The sequence below is a fragment of the Impatiens glandulifera genome, chromosome 9, assembly GCF_907164915.1.
Source record: "Impatiens glandulifera chromosome 9, dImpGla2.1, whole genome shotgun sequence".
NCBI classification, from domain to species: domain Eukaryota; kingdom Viridiplantae; phylum Streptophyta; class Magnoliopsida; order Ericales; family Balsaminaceae; genus Impatiens; species Impatiens glandulifera.
Genome location: NC_061870.1, coordinates 35,914,306 through 35,938,672, shown reverse-complemented (window position 1 = coordinate 35,938,672; position 24,367 = coordinate 35,914,306). Strand labels below are relative to the sequence as shown.

General features: G+C 27.7%; 3 protein-coding genes across 3 annotated transcripts; 2 read left to right on the top strand and 1 right to left on the bottom strand.

The window, feature by feature from the left end:
- Positions 1 to 3,953: 3,953 nt before the first annotated feature.
- LOC124916735 (receptor-like protein 4) lies at positions 3,954 to 8,306 on the top strand. Its single transcript, XM_047457495.1, has 9 exons — positions 3,954 to 4,111; positions 4,674 to 5,729; positions 6,163 to 6,310; positions 6,804 to 6,875; positions 7,045 to 7,116; positions 7,333 to 7,404; positions 7,488 to 7,565; positions 7,685 to 7,866; positions 7,971 to 8,306. The coding sequence occupies exons 1-9, from the start codon at positions 4,042 to 4,044 to the stop codon at positions 8,096 to 8,098; spliced, it is 1,878 nt and encodes a 625-aa protein (XP_047313451.1). The 5' UTR covers positions 3,954 to 4,041; the 3' UTR covers positions 8,099 to 8,306.
- A 1,434-nt stretch (positions 8,307 to 9,740) lies between these two features.
- On the top strand, positions 9,741 to 10,461 carry LOC124916542 (ethylene-responsive transcription factor 12). The gene has a single exon (XM_047457274.1). It carries the CDS (start codon positions 9,828 to 9,830, stop codon positions 10,323 to 10,325), a length of 498 nt encoding a protein of 165 aa, XP_047313230.1. The 5' UTR covers positions 9,741 to 9,827; the 3' UTR covers positions 10,326 to 10,461.
- An 8,702-nt stretch (positions 10,462 to 19,163) lies between these two features.
- LOC124916360 (ethylene-responsive transcription factor 3-like) lies at positions 19,164 to 19,806 on the bottom strand. Its single transcript, XM_047457076.1, has one exon. The coding sequence runs from the start codon at positions 19,785 to 19,787 to the stop codon at positions 19,164 to 19,166; it is 624 nt and encodes a 207-aa protein (XP_047313032.1). The 5' UTR covers positions 19,788 to 19,806.
- Between the last annotated feature and the right edge of the window lie 4,561 nt (positions 19,807 to 24,367).

The following is a 24,367-nucleotide window of genomic DNA, read 5'->3' as shown; positions in this document are numbered from 1 at the left end:
GATTGTGATTTTAAAAATCATGAAAAAAAAATGTTGTGTTTTAAGAAAAATGAAAGAAAAAACTATTATGTAAGTGAGAATGATATTAGTGTGATTTTAAAATTTTGTCACACTAACTGTGGAACTAAAATAACTATTAATAATTTTAAAATTTGTATATATAATAAAAAAAAATCACTACACAAAATTGTTGAAATATCAAACAATCTCTGACTCTATCATCCTAAAATACCTCACGCCCATCCCTTTGTTTCAAATAAATATAATAGCATTCTCTAAGATATAAAGAGTGACCAATTTATAATTGGGATGGGTTTGAAAAGAAATTATGATGGATTTAAAAAAAATAATTAGAAAATTTTGAATAAAACAAATAGATAAAATTAAATTTTATTATTTTTTAATAATTAGATAAATAAAAAATGAATTATATTAAAATTTTTGTAAGAAATTATGAAGTAATATCACATTTCAACTTGAAAAAAATTATCAAAGTGGACCTACATAGATCCTTCCCTTAATATATATATAAAAATAAAATTGACTAGATTGGGCTTAAACCTCACAGCCATAAGGTCCATAACATGGTTCCTTGTCTGGCTAGAGAGGAACCGGAAAATTTTCGACAATTATAAACGACCGATTAAGTTCATTCATTGTTATGACGATGTCTACGATAAGATCCAGTAAGAGTGGACTCGATAAGTCATCTAATTGATCTCTTAAAAAAAATCGTACCAAGTGATTTTGTATTTTTTTTTTTGTTCTGATTTTTTTTTTCCTTGTAATGTGTTTATGGTTGTAAATTACATTTATTTATTTTTTATTTTTGCATGTACCATTTCAAAGAAAATAATCGCTGGATCATTCAGTACCGTTTAATTGGCCAAAATAAAAGCTGTATAAAGAAAATCCAACACTATGTTCTTGGGATATTTTAGTTTTTTCTAATTAATAATTACTAACTTGCATGGTGTTGCACTATAATTAAACTACATCAATGAGAGGAGTTCATTTATTTGTCTAATTACCTAGCATAATATATTACAAATCCTATAGATTTGATTAAAAAAACACAAACACAAATAAATTTAATATATGGATAAGGATGAATGAGTCGTTTCGTTAAATGAAAACATGCATGGCTGCCCATTTGTTTTGCAGATTGTGATGAGCTTCCCGTGACACGTTGTTGTTTTGGGCCCACCGCCGAACATAAAAGGATTTTTTAATGATGTGTTTCTTTATTTATATTAATGAATAATATATTTATTTGCATTCAGCAGTAGTTGATCATGTATTTATTTATTTACTTACTATAAATCAATAATTTAAGTTTATAGAAGGAAAATCAGTATTAGTTAAACAGAGACCATATAGCACATATGTAATTAAGATCAATTATTTCATAGGATCATGTGAGAATCGATTTGTAATATTAGCCTCTTAAAAATTACTTTTACTAGATTAAACAGTTTATATTAGAATTTAAAATAAAATTTGACATATGTGTGAATCTACTTAAGGCTTAGATGAGTTTCAGCCCACCTTATTTTATTTTTTTTTAAATGTGACATGATTGTATATTTTTTAATTTTTTTTCAATGTAATTCACTTTATGTTTCTTTGTTTCTAAAATAATTATAAAACCTATAATAATTCATTAGTTTCATTCATAATTTTTATTTTGTTTAAGCTCATTTTAATTATTTTTTAAACTCATTCAAATTATAATTTACAAATCTGTTTCTAATTAACATAAAGCTCCATCCTTAACACTATACAAAAAGTCGTGATGATATAATCTTATGATTATTTTTGTTATGATCAAAGGTCAAGGTAATGTATTTGTTGTTCTTGTCTTTTTTTCTTCTTCTTTTTTATCTGTAATGTTATGAATATTATAATTTATTATTTCTCTACGCAATAAAGTTGAAATTTAAAAAATGCATAAATTATAATACACAATAATATTGCTGTTTTATATAAGATATTCCAACGTCAACATCATCTGACATATAACTATTTGATATTTAATTAATTTTTATTATTGAATACAAAATCTTGAGAGCATCAACCCAGTAAGGATTTGTTTGATGTTGGGGGCTTTTATTGATTTTTTTATAAAAATGATAAAATATTTGGATTTTAATTGAATTACTATATATATTATTTTTATTATTTAGATTTTATAAAAATAATTAATAATTAAATAATATTAAAAAAATAAAATGTAATATGAGTTGTACTGAAAATTCTAAGGTGAAAAGAAAAGTAACAAATCACTCAATATAATCTTTCTTTACATAACCTCGTTTGATCTCTATAATCTTTCTTCCTAGGACTTCTTTGATCTTCAAAAGTTTAATCTAAAAGGGATTTTAGTTAATTTAAATCCATTTAAAAAAAATCATTCCTCTTATTATTATTATTATTATTATTATTATTATTATTATCTTAATTATCAAATTACTTCATTATTAAATATAATATCAAAATACATTCATTTTCGTTTTATTAAATTTAATTTTAAATAAATAAATATTTTAATAATTCATCATAATTTTTTTTTCAAATAACTCATTTTTTATCAATTAATATTATTTTCTATAAAACCCTTAAAATTCAAAAAAGAAAAAGAGCCCAATATCAAACAACTCTAACTGCATCAACATAATATTTGAGATCAAATAATCCAGGTGAATTTCCTTGTACATACAAATGTTCAATTTCCTTAACTAATAAGAATTATAATAATTCACTTTTGTGTACGAGAAGTGATAAATGATCAACCAAAATACAACAAGCAAACCTTAAAACAAAAAAATTATCAAAATCCATAAAGCAGCAATTGAAAAAAAATAAAAATAAAAATAAAATCATCAATCACCACCCATCCCTTCCCCTAAGACATGATCAACATAGGCTAATGTGTATGAATTTTAATAAATATGATTGATTTTATATGTTATTCATTATAAGATCTTCTAATGACTTCACTAAAACTTGATGTTCCATTTATGCTAGTATATATCCTACATTATATATTGTGCATTTTTTTTAAATATATAATTTATGATTTGAAAATAGTGACAAAAATCCAAATAATTTATAAAGTTATGTGAATTAACGATTCAAACAATTAAAATAATTCAAGTGTCAGGAATATTCATAAGAAATGAAGTTATCAGGTTTGTTAAATTCCCACTTAAAACATCTTAAATTGTGTCGAAGTAATAACGGAAATAATCATTATAAATTCTTACATTGAAATAAATAAATAAAATATTCAAACAGTTATCTATATATTATTAAAAAAAATCTTTATATAGTAAAAATATACATTATGAACTGATAAAATAATATTTACATAAAATCTAAATTAAATTCACATTATCAAACAACAAAATTTCACTAAAAATATGAATGTAACAAAATAACATTTTCAGATATCTTCAAAATTCTTCATATAATTTAAAATATTCACAATATCAGTCACATTCTAAATAGAGGAAAGAAAAATTTAATTAGATTTCCTTCCACATAAGAAAAAATTCAAAATTTAGAAAATAATTCACCAATAATTGGTAGGGTTTTGTTTCTATTCCTAATGTTAGACCAACTTTCAGGTCAACAATGGGGAATTGATCTATGAACTTCAACCGCATAACCTAGTATGCACAAAGTCAAACTTGAATCAGTATTATTGAACTAGTGCTCAATTATTTAATAGAAACCCATTATTTGTTTTTTTCAGTAATTTAAAATTAAAATAAAAAAATAAAAAAATTATATTATTTTTAAAAATGGATGATGATTAGTATAAGTAGAATGTTTAAGGTCTAAACTGATTCTAAACTGAATGTTGAGGGGTGAATTTAATTTTATTGATTACGACATTATTCTCTCTGACAATATGACTGGATTCTCGCTAAAAAGGGAAGAAGATGAAACTAAACGGGTGTTAGTGGAAATGAAGAGGTTATAGAGTGAGAGAGAGAGAGTTAGAGAGAGAAACCGATATCGAACTCAGATGCAGCAATGCTCATACGCGTCTTCTCGCTTTTACTATCATTATTACTGTATCCACATCCGTCTCACACTAAAACAGGTTAGTTACTTCTCTCGATTGTTTCTTTTGATTATATAGTGATGAATTCTCCTAGTTGAAATCAATATTACGGATCTTCTTACGGATTTAAACGAACTTCTATATAGTTAGTTGATATAGAGATACGAGTTCTGAAATTCACTGTCAAGTAGCAATCAATACTTTACCATATGTATGAAATACTGTTCGTTACTCAAGGAAATGTGATCTGTTTCTGCTGATGGAATACCTAATTTGGTCTTCTATTGAGTTTCTTTGCTTTTCATGGACAAAGACGATTAAAAATCATGTTATTATTAACACATGCTTGTTATTATCTTAATTGAGATTGTATAAAGAAAAACTGTTTGTAAGATTTGTCCATGTGAACTGTAAAAGAGCTCTTCCACTAAAACAGGAGGTTATTTATCGATGACAGAGCTGAATATTTTGGATAGATAGGTTATTGTTTGGACAAATGAATGAAATGGCCAACCATTTGTTTAATTGAGAATCTTGAGCATCTGTTTCAGATTGTCTCTTAAGCTGTTTTTTTGACCTGTCATTTATTCTATTGATGCAGTACCATATCAACTGCGGATGAGCTGTGGGGCTCGTGATGATGTCCATACTCGGCCAACCAATACGTTCTGGAGCAAAGATTTTGCGTATACTGGAGGATTACCTGCTAATGGAACTCGTACGAGTTTTATTTCACCTCCACTTCAGACAGTTCGTTATTTTCCACTCTCTGAGGGTCCGGAAAATTGCTATAATATTAACAGAGTGCCTAGTGGCCACTATGCAGTGAGAATATTTCTTGGATTGGTTACTGATCCTAATTTTGACAATGAACCTCTGTTTGATATTTCATTAGAGGGAACCCAGATTTACTCTTTGAAATCAGGATGGAGCAGCCGTGATAATGAGCAGGTATTTGTTGAAGGAAATGTGTTTCTCACTGACGGCTCTGCTTCTCTTTGCTTTCATAGCACTGGTCACGGTGATCCTGCCATTCTTGCAATTGAAATTCTTCAGATTAGTAGGAGGGCATACAATTTTGGGCCTGGCTGGGGTAAAGGATCAATTCTAAGAACACACAAAAGGCTGAGTTGTGGATCTAAGAATCCAAGATTTGATGTTGATTATAGAGGGGACCACTGGGGTGGTGATAGATTCTGGGACTCCATCAAAACATTTGGTCAAGGTTCTGACCGTGCTATATCTACCTCGAGTACTATTAAAATGGCGTCAAGTTCCCCAAATTTTTACCCGCAGGCCCTGTATCAAACAGCACTTGTTGGTACAGTTAGTCAGCCAATATTAGCTTATACTGTTGATGTAGATCCCAACAGGAAATATTCCGTTTGGCTGCATTTTGCAGAAATTGATTCTTTAATCACGGGTGTGGGGCAACGAGTATTTGACGTTCTTATAAATGGTGATGCAGCTTTTAAAGATATTGATATTGTGAACATCACTAGAGATATTAATAGTGCACTTGTGCTAAACAAGACAATTGATGTTAAGGGAAAGAGTTTGACTATAGCTTTGCATCCTAGCAAAGGTACCGCCATAATCAATGCACTTGAGATATTTGAGATTGTCCCTGCTGAAGCCAAAACTCTTCCATCTGAAGGTAATATGGAATTTGGAAAATCTTCATGTCCGGTTTTCATGTATTATCTTTTAGTTACTTATAGATTTCTCCCTCCAAGAGCTTGTTTGATGTGGGGTTATTTGAAGGTTATGAAATCAAAATCTCGTTTGATGAAAAAATTGGTTTTTTGGGATTACTTGGGTTAAATTACTTAAATGTCCTTTTGTATTAAAATTCAAATTTTATAAAAATAAAGGGTATTTTAGTTGATGAATTAGGTGGTTTGATGGTTGAAAATATAGATGATGTGATACTGATTTTTTTTTAAACCCCAAGATCAAACAAGCTCCAATTCATTTTATTTGAGCAGTTGATTTTTTTCACGTGTTTTTTTAAAATGTGTAAAATGACATCAAAAAATAATGGAATGACTGTAAAATGACCTGCTAAAAAGTTGGTTTCTTTGTTGTAGTTAAGGCCTTGCAGAAATTGAAGAGTGCATTGAGCCTTCCTCCTCGTTTTGGCTGGAATGGTGATCCTTGTGTTCCTCAGCAACACCCATGGAGCGGTGCAAATTGTCGATATGACAGGGCTAGCCATAAATGGGTCATTGATGGACTGTTAGTTCTTGATCTTGTGTTTGATATGATATCTTTGTTTTCCTTTGACATATTTGTCAGATTAGATGTCATCTCCTCATCTCATCCTAAAAGGAAATATAATATAATTCTCAAAACTTTTAAATCAAATGATGCCTACAGGTTGGATGTTCCAAAATGTTCAAGTACATCATCTATGACTACAGAAAAGATTGCAGTTAGATGCATATTATTGGTCTTCATTAATGCATGAATATCTTGGAGAAACACTAATAATCTCGCTGTGATCAGATTTGAGATTGATAGTTTCTTTGTGCCGATGAACTTGCATGTCATCCCATTTTCAATCTTTCTATTTAAGATATTTCGTGGTTGGGAGATCTTGATTAGCTACTCTAAAACTTAAATATGATCAAGCCAATTGATATTTTCTGAAATTTGCATTCACAGCTCTTTAACAGTTTCTCATGTTTTTATCTTCTATTGTATTGATTAATATTTTATTGTTGGGCAGTGGTCTTGACAATCAAGGTTTAGGTGGTTTCCTGCCAAATGACTTATCCCAACTTAGTCATCTACAAAGCATGTGAGATATTTGCTTACTGTTCCTCTCTGTGTTTCTCATTTTTCTTTTCTTTTTGGGAAAGGCTGGAGCCTTATTTAATTAATGCGAAAAAAACATGGCTAGTCCAAACCATAAATCATCGAATCATAATCCATTTTGCTTGATTACTGACTTTCACTTGCATATCCAGAAACTTGAGTGGAAACAGCATCAAGGGACCTATTCCATCTTCAATTGGAAATATATCTACCTTGCAGATCCTGTGAGTCTATGGTTCTTTAACTATATATAAGATATTTATATACCTAGATAACTCAATTTAAGGTTGAGAAATGTGTCAGAAGACTTCTTCCAGGTGTAAATTTGTTCTATTTTGGGTTCAAATAGGCTCTATATATATATGTTTGAAGAACATGGTATTGGTTTGTTTAATTGAACCCAAGAAGCTTTATATAAAATTTGTATGTTTGTTTGGCAGGGATTTTTCGTTCAACTTCTTCAATGGATCAATTCCAGAGAGTCTAGGGAAGTTAACAGCATTACAAAGAGTGTAAGACCTTGTGCACATCCAATTAATTAAACCTTTGATTATAACTAGCAAATGGTTAGCAAAATCTCCATTGTTATGTGCAGGAATCTGAATGGTAATCTTCTGTCTGGAAAAGTTCCAGAAACACTAGGAGGAAGACTTCTACACAGAGCAAGTTTCAAGTATGTATAGTGAGATTTAATCATGATGAAATTTACTCTCAGATATTCTATGAAAGTTGGAAGAACACACGAAAAAAATAGTTTGCATGCTTTATTTATTTAGTTATTGTCGTGTGCAGTTTTACGGATAATGCAGGACTTTGTGGTATTCCTGGCTTACGTTCATGTGGGTATCACCTATCTACTGCTGCAAAAGTTGGTATTGCCATAGGATCATGTCTGGCCTTCCTTCTTGTTATCACCTGCTTAATGTGCTGGTGGAAGAGACGGCAAAATATTTTGAAAGCACAGAAAATTGCAGGTATAAATAAAGCAAAGCAAGCAAGCATTACAAGAAGAAGACATATTTTAGATCAAATATAAATTTATTGATTTTATTAATGTTGTTGCAAACTTGCAATGCAGCAAGAGACGCACCATACGCTAAATCGAGGACAATTTTCAATCGTGACGTGCAAATGGGAACGAGACATCATTCGCATGAAAACAGCATCAGGACAGCTAATGAGAACGGGCCAAGCCTGCTCTCTTGATCCGTTTCATTTAACTCTTCCCTCCTCCCCCAAAGCAAACAGGTTCCATTCCATTTTCTTTTTGTTGTTTGTTTCACCCCCATGGAGTTATGCTTTTTTATTTATTTATTTATTTACAACACATGTAAAGTACAGAAGAATTATAACAAAAGAACACATTCCAAATTGGGAGTCATATATATATATAGGTTTTTGGAGATCATGTTGTGTATCATTTACCAGCCTAAATGAAGTGTAGAAACTAAATTGATCCATTTTTGTTTTTGTTGGGCTAGATGATTTCATGGTGGCCTTTGTATTTGTATTTTATAAACAATAGCTTGTTTAAATCGTTATGGTACAATGTACATTGGAGTGTTTCTTTGAGCTCTAAATTTATTTGTGCAAACTAATTTAGCAATTAAATGGCTCATTTTAAAATTAAAAATGTTAAATTACTTTTTTTTTTTAAAAGAAATCTCAAACATTAAATAATATTTTATTAATTTAATTTAAATATATATATATATATATATTTTAAAACAATACTTTGATTAATATCTGAATTTTATTTAAATAAATCCATATTAAACACCTACAGTTTATTTACAGTAATTGATTTGATGGTTGTAATTGATATAATTAATAGCTATTTTTTTTTCATCTTATTCCAAACTAAGGTCTTATTTATTGATATAGTAAACAAATATTTCAAATTATTGTAACAATTTATTTACATAATTTAAGAAAAGCTTGTTTAATCCAAATAATTAGTAACATAATCATCTTATATTATAATTGAAAATATAAAAGAAAGCAAAAAGTTGTAGATAAGAGTGAAAAGTGAAAGTGAAAAGCAAGACGAGTCAGGTGAGTGGCGGTGGTGGTTGAGGTGGTGGTTGAGTTCCGGCGGAACTCGGGTTGTCTCCTAGAACTCAGACACAAACATATTCGGGCTCCACGTGGGGGGCTCAGATTTCACTGTCCTGACAGCCCCACACCTTCAAAACACAACTTTCTCTCTCCTTAAAAATGAAAAATAAAGAAAAGGAAAAGCCTGTCTTGCAAAACCATTCGTCGTCGTCTTTGTATACAGCAGTAAGCGCAGACAGGCAGAGAAGAAAACCAACAGCTATCATCCACTCACTAGGCGACGCCAGAGACTAGCCTCAACACACACGCGCACGTAAGCTGTTTGTATTTATTCAATTATTATTATTATTTATTATTAATTCGTACACTACCACCAGGCACACCGCCGCTGAGGTTCCCCGTACATAGCAGGTAGGGCTTACGTAATACCTAAGCCGTGCGACCAGTCACATGACAGCCGCGCTTGACACGTCAAATCAGACGGCGCCTCCCTCATTTTTTTACCGCTTTTCCTGGCCCCCACCGTCCAGATTATATCCACCTTATTTAAAACAAATAATAAATGGGAGTAAAAATGAATAAAAAAAGAGGTTATAAGTAAACTTAAAAAAAAAACATATTGTTTAATAATAAATCGGTTAATGAGAAAACAAACAGGGAAGCGGTCGTGCCGTTGAGCCGACTATTACGGGTGACTAAAACTGTGGGTCCCTTTCCCAACTTTACGCGACAACGCACTTATTTATTTATTTAAATGAAAAACTCTATTCTCACACTATTTTAACAACTCCCCTCTTCAGTCCAGTTTAGTTTAGGGGACCCCCACTCCATTTTGCTTTCTCTCTCTCTCTATATTTACTTACTGGTGGCTGTTCACATGTCGTCGCCGCCGCCCAAGGAGGGACACTACAGGGGAGTACGGAAGCGGCCTTGGGGTCGTTACGCCGCCGAGATAAGAGATCCCTGGAAGAAAACCCGTGTCTGGTTAGGAACTTTCGACACTCCAGAGGAAGCTGCCCTTGCCTACGACGGCGCCGCCCGTTCTCTCCGCGGCGCTAAAGCCAAGACCAACTTTCCGGTTCCAACTTCTACTACAGTTGGTGGTCTTGCACTCGACCTCAACCATATTCCTTCTGATCGGAGATGGCCGGTGCCGCCATCCCATCTACTTGCCGGGCTTCATCGTCACCAACACGATGAAGTCGTGGGTGGGTGTACGGATGTGAACAGGCAGAGATTTATGCGGCCGACTTCGTCGACGACGGGGACAGTAGGACCGACTAATTCGGAAGGTGGTCCTGCTTTGGTGTATTTTGGGATAGTGAGACGTGGATTGGCTGTGGATTTGAATGAGCCTCCGCCGTTGTGGCTCTGACCTATTTCATTTCTTTAATAATAATATTATTAGTTTGAGCTTAATTAGTATTGTTTGTTTGTTTGTTTGTAAGTTGTTTGACTGTTGTAAAAAATGGGTCTTACTTTAATTATTAGCTTTTTTTTCTAATCTTCTACTCTACCTATCATTTGGCTCCTCGTTTCCCTAACTAGCTAATCACTTCATATTCTTATGGGATGCCTATGTTAATTGCATATTTAATCTGGGTTATTAATATTTTTATTAGCAGTAAATGGGATTAACAACTAACTAATCAGCTTAGAACCTAAAATAAAAAAATGCACTAGTTTTTTTTTTTTGAAGGCTAATAAAAAGCTCCTCCTCATGGAGCCTTGAGCTAGCTGTAGTGTATATATTGTGGATAAGAAAACAATTGAAGTGATTAATATTAATTAATAAAGAATTAAGGGATAGTAATACAAATTAATGTTGTCACGTACGTGGGGACTGGGGGGCTTTTGGGTCGCTTTTTAATCCGTTGAGTCCTTGAATTTCACAACGTTTTACTCTTTCTTTTTTTCAATTATTCATCATTATATTTTCAATAAAATAAAAAGTAGTGAAAAACAAACAACAAGAGTGGTCAGCAATGAAAAAGAGACAGGGGGGTCGGGTGGTGGTGGGTTTGATGAGCTCTACTCTACTCTGCTCATGAGATCAGTCCAGTCGACAGAGAAACACCACCCACCACCTCTGGCGACTGGCTCTCTTTCTCTGCCAATGAAACCAAAGATTCCTACCCCCTATTTTAACTCTTCTTCCATTTCAAAATTAAATCACCTCAATCCATGTATCCACCTCTACATCAATAACATTATTTAATATATCTTCTATTCACAAATAAATAATTATTTTATTATTCATTTACATGCCTATGAGCTTATTGATATTGGGTTTTTCTTTAATAAAATAATCTATTTATTTGAAATTCTTTTTAGATGAATTGTTAAAATATTATTTTATATTTAAAATATATATAAATTTATTTAAAATATATATTTTATATTTATATATATAATATTTATTTATTTATTTATATATATATATATATATATATATATATAAATCATTTTTTGTTATAAATGTACTTATCTTATAAAATAATAATAATTAATTTTTTTTAATATATTTATCATTATTAAAAATAACTGAGAGAATGAATTTGAGAAATAATAAAATATATATGAGATATAATTATAAATATAATAATAACTCTTCTGTATATATTATATAATATATATCATTTTTTTATTTTTTCACATCTCTCATTTAATTTAATTTAATTTAATTTATATTCTCTATCTCTTATATATATATATATATATATATATATATATATATATATATTAAAAAAAAATAAGAGAAAAATAGAAAAATATATATATATATATATATATTATATTATATTATATTATGAAAGAGAATAATTATTATAAAATATAATTTAATGTAAATAATTCTAGTGAGTTTAAATTTGAAGTATTGTTAATTATATATATATATATATATAAAATAATTTAAAATATAATAATATATTATATAAAATATAATGTTATTTATATTTATTATCAAATTTCTTATTATTTTAATTTTGTAATTCTCATTTTTATTATGTATATAATAAATGAAAAATGATTGGAAAATAAATTTGAGAGAAAATTATTAGTGACAATTTATTCTTTATCTTGTCTCTCTTTCTATTTCTATTCATAATAAATTTAGAGTTATATATTTAAATTCATGTTTTATTAATATAATAGTTTTATATTAATATATAAAAAATATTTTAAAATAATGAGAAAAAATCAATAAAATTATAAAATTAAAATCAGCAGCAGCTTATAAGCAATCCAACCAATCACAACTTATTAGCTAAATCAAACGAGACCTAAATAGGTTACCTAGCAGTCGTCTCATAAATAGCTGAAATGATATAAAACAAATAGAAATAATAAATTGAAACAATAATGTCATATGAGGTGTTTATAAGGCATTGTTTTAATTATGGTAGAAAAAATTATTGAGCTTCATCAAAACACTTAAATGATATATATAATAAAATTAAAAATAAAAAATATTTTAATATTTTGGTTAATGATATAAATAAAATTAAAAATAATAATTTAAAATAAATAATATTTTAATATTTTAATTAATAAAATTAATAATTTGATTATTAATAAATAATTGATTTAAAAAATTATATTTTTTTGGTGTATTTTAAAACTCGGAAAGAACAAGACCTAAGGATTAATCAAAAAAGCCTTTCTCGAGGTTTTAAAAACATGAGAGCGCCGTGACGCCGTCAACGCTGTCTACCGACAGATTCGCTCGTGAGGTTAAGCAAGTGGGGTCCACGGAATCATTAAATCTATCAATGCCACGTGATTTTCTCCCCTGTTTTTCTTTCACGCGCTCATTTTTTTTTCTTTTCTTTTCTTCTTCAACTGCTGCGCCGTGTTTCAGCGTACGTATACCCACCCACCCACTACTCTCAGACTAATAATGTCCTGTTTGGTTACATTTATTTATTAGTTACTTGTCTTTTTATATAATGACTAATTAAGGAATGCATGTATTTGGAAGAGAGAAGAATTTAGTTTTGACCCATTTATTTTAACTTTAAATGGAATTAAAATGGGCCCCACCTCTTCAGCTCCATCATCATACTGTCTGCTTGAGGCCCACTCTCAAGCTCATCACTTTTATTTTTACAGCAGTAAATTTGTATCAGTATATAATATTTTTTATAATTAAAATATTAAAATTATATATATATATATATTTAAAACTTTTAAATATAAAATTTAATATAATAATTAAACTAATTAAAAATAAATAATTTATTTTTTTTATAAATTATTTAAAAAAAAATAAAATAATTCAATATTCAAGAAATTTATCAATCTGTTAGAGTAGGTGGGACCATCTGATGTTTATTAATTATAAACGTTGCGTAATTTATCACCACATGATTTGAATGAGACATACCTACATGGGCCCAACAAACCCAATCCTATCCTTACCAACTATTTAATTAGGCCCATCATAAAGTCTCCCTCTAAAAATAAATTCAATAAAGCAGCCCATACTCTAGCCTTGCAATTGGTAGTTATATACCCCACCAGTTTTATGTCCGGGTCAATTATTATTATTTTTTTTATCACGTTTGCAAAACAATTTTTTTATTTATTATTAATTTTTATTTGTTTTATATTATTAACCCACAATATATTTAAAAATCCCTTATTTTATTTCATAGATATAAAAATGGTGTAAGAAATATGATGTTAACAAATCTAATGTGTTATATATATATACATTCTGATTAAAAAGAAACAATATAATACCATTTCAATTTATCATAAATTACAACCAAACAAAACATAAAATTACAGCAACTTATTATTTCAAAAAAATTCCATAAAAAATTAGAATAATAATAATAAATTACTTCTTTAAAAAATTAAAACAGAAACAAAAGAATCTTTACAATAAAAAGTAAAAAAAAACTTTATTATTAATATTCTATTTTAAAATAATAATATAAATATAAAAAAGGATAGTTATTGGTCTAATTACTATAGAATATTCTAATAATTATCTATAGCTGGTTTGATTTTTGTGTAAAAAAAGTGAATTGGTTTGATATAAAATATATTTTAATATTTAAATTTAATAAAAATAAAGTAAGAATACGATAGAAAAAAAATTAATTATTTAAAAAATGTTGATTGGGTTGATTTTTTTTTTCTTTTTTCTTTTTTAAATTACTTAAAATGTATTAATATATAAGAATAAAATATTTTATTTTTAAATAATAAATATTTTAATATTTTGATTAATGAATTAAATAGTAATTAATAAATAATGAAATTATGTTTAATTATTATAAAAAGATAACAAGTTCTAAAATAATAAATTTTAATATTTTAATTAATAAAATAGTTAAAATATAATAATTTAATTATTTAATATAAAAATAAAATAAAAAATAGATAAAATTCTAAAAGTACTTAAAAACTCATATCAAACCTGCTCCTAAAATTATTCTTATTCTTATTTTAACTTTTAACTAATATATTCTGATTAGTTTGGTTAATTTATTAGTTTCAGTTTATTCATTTATCACTTTAATTATATATGTTTCATATGATGTAATTAGTTTGAATATTTAATTTTAATTATTAATTAAAAAAATTGTAACAATTTATTAAGTAATTATGGTTTATTTAAAATTTGAAAAATAAAAATGCACCACAAAAGTGAGAGTAAATTTTATTATAAAGCAGATCTTTAAATATTTATTAGCAAAAATAAATGTTTAATTATGAGCTTCTAGATAATTGACTTTTTAAGAAATCGTTCACGTGGACGGCTGGAGCAAGGTGGTCCCACTGATTGTCCTTTGTCAAAAAATAATTAATTTTATTTTGATTTCATTTAAATAGTATTTTATCTAATTAAATATTTTAGATCGCTTTGAATTGCTCTTCTATTTTTTTAGATTATTGTATATTCTTTACATTCTATATTTATCTAGACAAAATAAAATGGCTTAAAATTCAAACTTAAACTGTTATTTCTGGAGGGGAATCCAACCTAACTATACATGTGCGCTCGATACTCTATTGAACTATTGAAATATATATATGTCACGTCTTCATTTAATGACTTATTGTGGGACAGGTTTAAAAATCAGGGAATTAAGGTGATTTCATTTAAATAATAATAAATTAAAATATATATTTTTTTGCTGTAAATACATTTATTTTAAATTATAAATATTATTTTTAATCCATTTAATCACTTACTTGTATATTTATAATTTTGGTTAGGGCATAATTCCAAATTCAATCATTTGAATAACTAATGGGTTATTTAAAAACATTAATTTTGTTCTATTTAAATTATATAAAATATAATAATTTGAAATTATTGATTTAAGAGAATTGATAAAGAGATGAATGATAAGTTAATTAAATTATAAGATATTTTGACAAGAAGAATATGTTTTTGATTGTTTGGTATAGTGTATGAAGAGCTATTATTATAAAAAGTTAGAATTATATCTTATTATTATTATTTTAAAAAATGGGGTGGGGGGAGGGATTCTAGTAGTAAATAATTAATTAAGGTTTTTAAAAGGAGCTTCGATTTGGGTTTATACGTCATTATCCTTGAATTGAAATGGTTATATTTATTGCCTTATAATAAAGAGATCAGACCAATGGACATCAATATGCATAGGGTGTAGAGTGTCGTATTTCACAAATTGTAATAGATTTTTAATCGTGTCATGTCTCAATTTTATGCGTGTTATTTTATGTCTTGACTCACTAAAAATATTATGATTCACGAGCTCTTTCGTGTCATGTTAATTTGTATTCATAAATTTATTCGTGTCATGCTGACTCGTGTTTCGTATTATTTGACTAGAGTTTCGACCCAATCGTGTCGTGTCGATGTCCGTTTTAATGTGTGTAATGTCGTGTCTTGATACACTCATCTTAATTATTTATTTATATACTTCTATTTTTACTGATGTTTGGCTAAGTTATATATTAAATTGTTAGTAAAAAATATAAAATATAATTATTAATTTATTTTAATTTAAAAAACTTAATTTAATTTAATATGTTAAATGTGTTAAATATGTTATTTAAAAAAATTAATTAATATATTAAATATTTAAGATGTATAGATATAAATTTTAACATATAGTTTCATAAATAATAATTTAAATTTTAATTATGTAAAATGTGTTTTAAAATATATAAATAATTATTTAAATAGAATTATTTAATAATTTATAAAATTAAATAATTTATTAATTGAATGAGAATATATAAATAGATTTAGAGAGACCTATTAATTTGAAAATATTAATATAAATGTGTGTGATTTCTGGAAGGAAATGAGAAAAGTGTGTAGTTTGGGAAATTAAATAGGAAAGTTGAGTAGAAATTAAATAGATTTATAATTGACATATTTATAAATATATTATTATATTATAATTTAAAAAGTAGATTGAAATTATAAATATATATTATTATATTATCTAAACTAAATTATTATTGTATATTTATTATTTAATGTATTAATAATAATTAAAATTTTAATAATAGATAAATTATTTAATAAAAGTAATATCAGAAAGAATTATTAGGATATTTACATTTTTATTAATATAATCTATTTTAATTTATATTATATTACTTAAGTTAATATTTTATTTTAATATTGTAATTTTGTATGTTTAGTTTTATTTATATATATTACATTTATAAAATTAAATAATTTATTAATTAAATGAAAATGTAAATAAATTTAGAGAAAATATTAATGTTAATGTAAAATTGAATTGATTAGGTCATGTGACTAATTGTGTTTATATTAATTCGTATGTATACTCGTGTTTGTGTCGTGTTTGTAATCGTACTGTGTCCGCGTCGACTCGTGACGTTATTACAATCGTATAAACTCATAATCGTTTTGTGATCGTGTCGTGTTCAACCCACGAGCCGAGTGAGATAATATCGTGTTGATCGTGTCGATTCGTGATGATCTAACCTATTTCCCATTTCTAGTCATAACTGCTATCAATATAATAATTTGTGTGCATATGTTCAGTAAATACCATCCTTGAGTTCCTCCTACTGAGTTAGATTTACATGGTGTTACATACATTGAGCACATGAGCATGGATCTGATAATGATCGAGATGAAAGTGTTGTCTCATTAATAATGATCTAGGATTCGGAGGAAAGGTTGATGGTGATCATATCACAATTGCGAGTGTGGATCATATCACCATCTCGAGCATGGATTATTTGGTGGTTGAGGAGGATGTTGTTAAGGATCATCATCTCAACTATCTTTTATTATTTTTTTTGTAGTTAAGTTTTTTTTTTAGATTTTTAGCCAATAGTTATGCAACATTTGATGTATAGATAAATACATATGCAACATTTGATCAACATTTGATGTATAGATAAATACAAATGAATTCATGTAATTGTTGCATTCATTCATTCTATTGTCCAACATCCATAACTCAAACCATATGAAGAACAAGAACTAGTAAAGTTGTTTTGGGAAATTAATAAACTTCTGAATGCTGGCTTTGTATGTACCCTATGAAACATGTATAAATGAGAACCTATAAGATATCGTTTGTTTTTAAAAGTTCAATTTTCCATGTATGGTTAGAACTAGACATCGTGCATAAACGATCGTATTCGATTCGGATAAGTCGTGTTAGACTCTCAATCCTGTCGTATCGTATAATATTTCAATCTTATGTGTGTCGTGTCGTGTCTTGACTCACTTAAAATATTAAGATCAAGGGCTCTTTCGTATCGTATTAATTTGTGTCAACGAGATTATTCGTGTTTCGTGTTATTCCGACTAGATCTAGTGATCGTTTTGATTCAATTGTGTTGTGTCGATGCCCGTTTTTATATGTGCCATGTCGTGTCTTGACATACTTATGTTAATTAATTATTTATATATATATATATATTAAATTATATTATATTATATTGTTAGTTAAAATTATAAAATATAATTATTAATTTATTTTAATTTAAAATATTTAAATTAATTTAATAAGTTAAATGTTAAATATCTTGTTTAAAAACTAATTAATATTTAAGTATGTAAAATGTGCATATATAAATTTTAATATATAGTTTTCATAAATAATAGAACGTCAATTATTTAAAATGCTTTAAAATTTATAAATAATTATTTCAATAAAATTAGTTAATAATTTATTAATTGAATGAGAATATAATTAGGTTTAGAGAGAATATTAATGTAAAGTTGAGTAACTTATGTCATGCGACTAGTTGTGTTTATGTAGTTTCGTGTGTTTAATAGTGTTTGTGTCGTGTCGACCCGTGACCGTATTACGATCGTATAAACTCATAATTATGTCATGATCATGTCCTTTCGTGCTTATGTCATGTCCAACTCAGAACTCGAGTGAGATAATATTGTATCATGTTGTTCCGTACTAATAACATATTAGACTGTTCGTAATGATCCAACCCATTGCGCATATTTGGGTATCGAACCCAATAACTATTATAATTATAATGGGCCAGTCTTCTTTCAATGGACATAATGTATTCAAGATGTATGATATATAAGTGTGACAAATATTATTTAAGACGAGTAATATAGAGGCTCTTTAAAGATTAAAATTAAAGACAGTAATAGTAAATATATATAAATATAAATTATAGTGTTAATTAATATATAATTAGAGGAGTAATTAACTAGACAGAAAGTAGAAGAAAGCTCATGCATTTTGTCCGACGGCCTAGGAAACGAGAAGAGCTAGCGCAATACAACGCCATCCATCCGTTCACAGAGATCTGTCCCTTCTCATGCCGTAACCATCATCACCGCCTCCGCCCCATGTACAAAGTTACTTGGGCGGTAAGTGGGATAACTTAAAATACTTTATATATATTTTACAATAACGACATTATTTTCCGCAAATATTTACAAGTTTTCCGTCAATAAAGGATAACATTCACATCTTGATATTATTACAAGTTAGCCCGGATGCACGGGTAGATTTAAAATACAGACTTCGACCTGCTCCGGCCAACATACATCCGACCGATCGACCGACTAGAGGGGTTGTTCTTTTAATTAATTCGATCAGACAAAAGGATAATTACGTATACGTACCATGAAGGTATTAATTAATTACGTACTGATCAATTATATATTATAAATTAAACTATACATACAGTCGATTAATAAAAGAAAAAGAAAAAAACATGCAGCTAGCTAGGTAGCCTAGCGAGGAGGCGGCGGCGGCGGAGGAAGCTGGTTGAGATCGAAATCGTTCTTAGGCTTAATTACATGGTCATAATTATTATAAATGTCGTTGACGGAAGTACTTGAGCGGATGATTTTGATGCCACCGTGGACAGTAGTAGTACTATTAATATTATTAGTAATGATATCCTCCGGCGCCGTTGGGGGAGGAGTAGATCCAGATCCGTAGCGGAACCCAAGGGTGAGATCCAGCGTCGGAGAAGAAGTACCAATCATGATCTCCGGTGGAGAGCCGGACGACGACGACAACGACGACTCGAAGGTGCTGCTGCTCTGGCTAGGGATCTGATTCTGATCATGATGATGATGAGAAGTAGTAATAGTAATAATATCTACTAGGTGGTGGTGATGGTGGTGGTCTTGATCGGGTAGAGGAAAATTGGTCTTTGCCTTGGCGCCTCGGAAATCTCTGGCGGCGGCGTCATATGCACGCGCCGCCTCATGAGGCGTGTCGAAGGTACCGAGCCAAACTCGGGTCTTTCTGGCAGGATCTCTAATCTCGGCTGCGTATCTCCCCCATGGCCGCTTCCGTACGCCTCTAAAATTGACCGACTTGTTCTTAACAGAGGACGCCATCATCATCAGATCAGATCATACATGATACACATGAAAATTAAAACGTAATTAATTCTGATTAATTAATTAATTAAGACGATCATCTATATGTCTATCTTATATATACATAGATAGATAGATTAGAGAAGGCAAGGGGATCTATCTATCTGTGAGGTCCAGATAGAATGATGGCTTGGGGAATTATTATTATTATTATTATTAGGATGATAGCACATGTTGTTATTATATGTATATAATTAATTAATTAATGATAAAAGGAACAGCCGCCCTATCATGTTCACCATTATTATTATTCTTACTATTTTTATTCATTTGGTAGATAAGCCATACATCATTATTCATTATATATTATTACATTTGTAATTTGTAGATATTGGTCCTTCTTATTTCTATTTGACATATATTATTATCATATATATTTACAGTATTATATTATTGTTGGCATGCAGTGAGCAAAACAAAACATGGGCGCCTTGTCTCCTGTCCTAAGTGGATAATTATATAATTGACACATGGAAGATAATAATGCTAGCTCTCGTGCTTACTTTAATGTGTACCAAAATATTGGTGGAGGAGTACATCAATTTTTAATTAATTATAAAAAGTCATGCTATAAATAGAAATAAATAATAACTTAAATTATCATATACTAAAAATATTTAAAAGAAAATATAATCCTTGATCAAATCTATCCATTTTTCAAAGAGAGGTGAAATGGCTATTCTGTCATGTTCTTAAAATAAATCTGCATTTATTTAAATTATTATTTTTCTATAAATTTAAATTTTATCTCTTATTTCCTAATTGACTATCAATTCCATCTCCCAATTTTGTATTTGTGAAATAATATCATTTTAAATTTAGAATCAGGCTAATTTATTGGAGTGTCCGGCCCATGGGCTCAGACTAACTTATACAATTTATAATATGCAATCAATCAGGTTTAGAGTCTACAATAAAGCCTTGTACGTTATGGTATGGGTTATTAAAAAAATCAATTCAAAATCAAATATCATTTTATTTCCCTTTTATTCATTATATTACTCAAATCATTAAAATACCCTCCATTTTAAATTATTATTTAATATTTTATTTATATATATAAATACTTTTAAGTTTTTTTTTAAAAATAATCATTATCTCCTTAAAATCATCACCCGTTATTTAAATTTTCTCTCTCTTGATTTTTAAAAAAAACCCCACAACCGAAAAAACCCTAAGAGAAAAATAAATAACAAGAGACTGGAAGACAAAGAAAGCCGATCACGAAGAAATTTTTTTTTTTTTGTCTTCAACTATTATTTTCTTATTTCTCTAAATACATAGGTTTAAATAATTCTATCATCAGTCAAATAGGTTCTATACACATCATAGTTAATGATGATGTTTTGAAGATTAATGATATCGGTTAGAACTTAGATCGTAAACTTTAATTTATAAGATCATTGTGTAAACATTATAAGCGACTTAGTAGATGATCTCGCGATTTTACTCTTGTTAAAAGGATTTTCAAAGTTAAAATTTGTGTATCTTTATTTTCTGTTACTTAATTAATTGTTTAATTGAATATTAATATATTAATTTATAAATGTGACTAAAATAGTTTCGCACTACTATTTTTGAGGTTTTTCTATCAACAATTATTTAAAATATATATCATTTTAAATTTATCTCGGGTCTAGTCCTCGTGTCTGAATTATTTTAAAAAAATTACAATTTTAAGTTTAATATATATATTTTATAATTAAAAATAAATAGTACAATTCCCATGTTTGTTTCAAGTGATCGCATTATTAATTGATCTCTTAATTAGATAAATTATTTTGCACTTAAAAATATTATAATGAATTAAGTTATTAATCTCAAATTGTGACAAAGTAGCTACATTTATCATCTAACAACTTCTATAGATCATTTAGTGGCGATTAAGTATTAAGTTATAATGATAAAATAAAAATAATAATTTTTTAATATCCTGACTAACAATGAATTAAGTGATTTGATTAATGAAATAGTGAAATGATATTTAATTAAACTTGGTTATTTAATTAAGAGTAAAGATACGGAGTGGAAAATGTTTGGACAAAAATGTGTTTAGAATGATTGTCACACTTTTAAAAATTTAATCGGATAGAAAACTTTCAAATTTTTAATCTATTTAGAAGGTGATATCATTCCTTACACATTCTTATCAAGATTTTCTCGCACCCTATCTTTTCTCTTTAATTAATATGGGTAATCAATCCAACCTGGTTCCTAAGTTATTTTGATGTTATATTTTGTGCTAAAATTTGTTTAAATTTATAAAAGTAGTAGTTATAAAATATATTTGCATTGACAGCCCCTTAAAACTATGGGCTCAACCTTCACATGCAACATTGAAAACTATCCAGCTAGAGGATGGTATGGACAAAGATAATTTTCGATTGAGCTTGTTTGAGCTCCATAATTTCTCCCTTTTAAATCAAAATAAATAAAAATTCGTTAAAGTTATATTTTTTTATGTTTCATTGTTATTTTTCAAATGGTTAATTATGTTGTGTTTTTTTTTTATATACTTTATGCACTTGTATTTTTGTTATTAGGTTTAAACAACTCTCACCTATATTGTATTGTATGATTTTTTTTTTAAAAGAAAGAAAGAAACCCTTTCAAATTCTTAAAATCATCTTTAACTGATTATGTTTGTGATATTATTTGAAACTAGGAAAATTTCTGTGCGATGCACACGGATAATGATAAAAATAAAAAAAATAAAAAAAATTATAATAATATTTATTAAATGTTTAAAATTATTAAAATAAAAATATAACGTTCTCATTTCATATTTTATTCACTTCGATAAAACAACTTATTTTCTCACATGTTTCATCACATATTTTTTCCGAATGAATCTCTCATTTCGTGACTTTACACTTTTATTTTGTCAATCAAATATTTGATTCATATTTTTTAATAATTAGCATCATGACCTCACACTTTAGTCAATTAAATATTTGATTCATATTTCTTTAACCACTTTCAAATAATACCGGTCTATTATCCCCCGACAAACCACATCTTAATCACATTTGGTTAAATGTTGTACTTGTTTTGTTAGGTTGCAAGTTCGAAATCTACAAATAACATTTTTAAATTTATTTTTAACCGTTTTAAGTTTATGGACGGGTGAACTCATAATCCGACCCAAGTATCCATTTACTCTCACATAAATATCCAAATTAACCACAGCTCTCGACCCGATAATCCGTACTCTTTAAAAATTAAGCATCATTATATATATATATTATATATATATAGATTTGTGTGTTTTAGATGTAGTCAATATGCAACAATGATATTGTTCAATCTTTTGTAAATAATTTTGATTATTTATTGTTGATTTATTTTAAATGAATGACTAGTTCTTATTAAACAACTTGTGAATATGAAGTATTAACTAAAAAAACATTGATGACTTGGTTAATATTTTGTAACCAAACATGGATGATTTAGTAAATATTTGTAGAACAATTTGAGAAATCTCATTATACTTCTTTCAACTTGGTGACTTTTTATGTTTTTTTTTAAGTATGTGAATGTGATGTGTTTTATTATTTTTATATTTGATTTTGTTTGGTAGATTAAAAACTGGGTAATATATATAATGTTTTTCGTACATTTAATTAAGTTTTAAATATTTATATATACAAAATTTTGTTTGAAATTATTTTATATATTTATTTTTATTTAAAATTACTTATTTTACATTTATTTTTGTTTAAAATAACTAATTTTAAATGTTCGATTGTCTAAGTTTCTAACTATATCGTCTTTCTCGTATACGAATAAGAGTAGGTTGTTCAATCGGTTAACCGGTTAACTAGTTAAACGGTTCCGATTAAGTCCAATTTTACCTCTTATTTTATAAACTGATTAACCGACCAATATTGATATCAGTTTTATCGGTTTTGGTTCGGTCGGTTAACCGACAATTCAATTTTTTAAATTAATTGTTAAACTTATTAAAAGATTTTTTTCTTCAAAATCCTTATTTGTACCGTACTTTTATAATATTCTTTATTTATATTATAATAATATTTATAAATATATTTAGAAATATGTTATAATATATTATATTAGTGTAATCAATATAATATATTTTAAAAATCTCCATTTTATATTAATAGTCATATAAATTAGATATTTTTTTAAAACAATTCTATACAAATTATAATTTAAAATTTAAAAATAATTAATATATATTATTAAATATGATTTATAATATATATAATATTTACAAAATAACTACTATAAATATATGATTAAATTATTACCGGTTTATCGGTTAAATCGCTAAAAAATTAGTTTAACCGAAAACCGAACCGTTTAATCGGAACTGTTAGAACCGATTAACCAATAAACCAGTAAAATAAAACCGGTAAGCTATCGGTTCGGTTGGCTTATCGATTTTTCGATTTTATTGCACAACCCTAGATAAGAGTGCTAACAAATTTATTTCGTTTTCAAATTAAATTACATTCGTTCTTAATCTCAATTCATTCTCACTAATTTTTTTTTATGCAAGTCATGTCTTATACACCGAT

What these genes read in the sequence shown, in the direction of transcription:
- LOC124916542 (XM_047457274.1), top strand. Translation starts at nt 9,828, where the DNA reads ATGTCGTCGCCGCCGCCCAAGGAGGGACACTACAGGGGAGTACGGAAG.
- LOC124916360 (XM_047457076.1), bottom strand. Translation starts at nt 19,787, where the DNA reads ATGATGATGGCGTCCTCTGTTAAGAACAAGTCGGTCAATTTTAGAGGC.
- LOC124916735 (XM_047457495.1), top strand. Translation starts at nt 4,042, where the DNA reads ATGCTCATACGCGTCTTCTCGCTTTTACTATCATTATTACTGTATCCA. An exon ending in CAAAACTCTTCCATCTGAAG is followed by an intron (nt 5,730 to 6,162) that starts GTAATATGGAAT and finishes TCTTTGTTGTAG; the next exon opens with TTAAGGCCTTGCAGAAATTG. An exon ending in ATATCTACCTTGCAGATCCT is followed by an intron (nt 7,117 to 7,332) that starts GTGAGTCTATGG and finishes TTTGTTTGGCAG; the next exon opens with GGATTTTTCGTTCAACTTCT.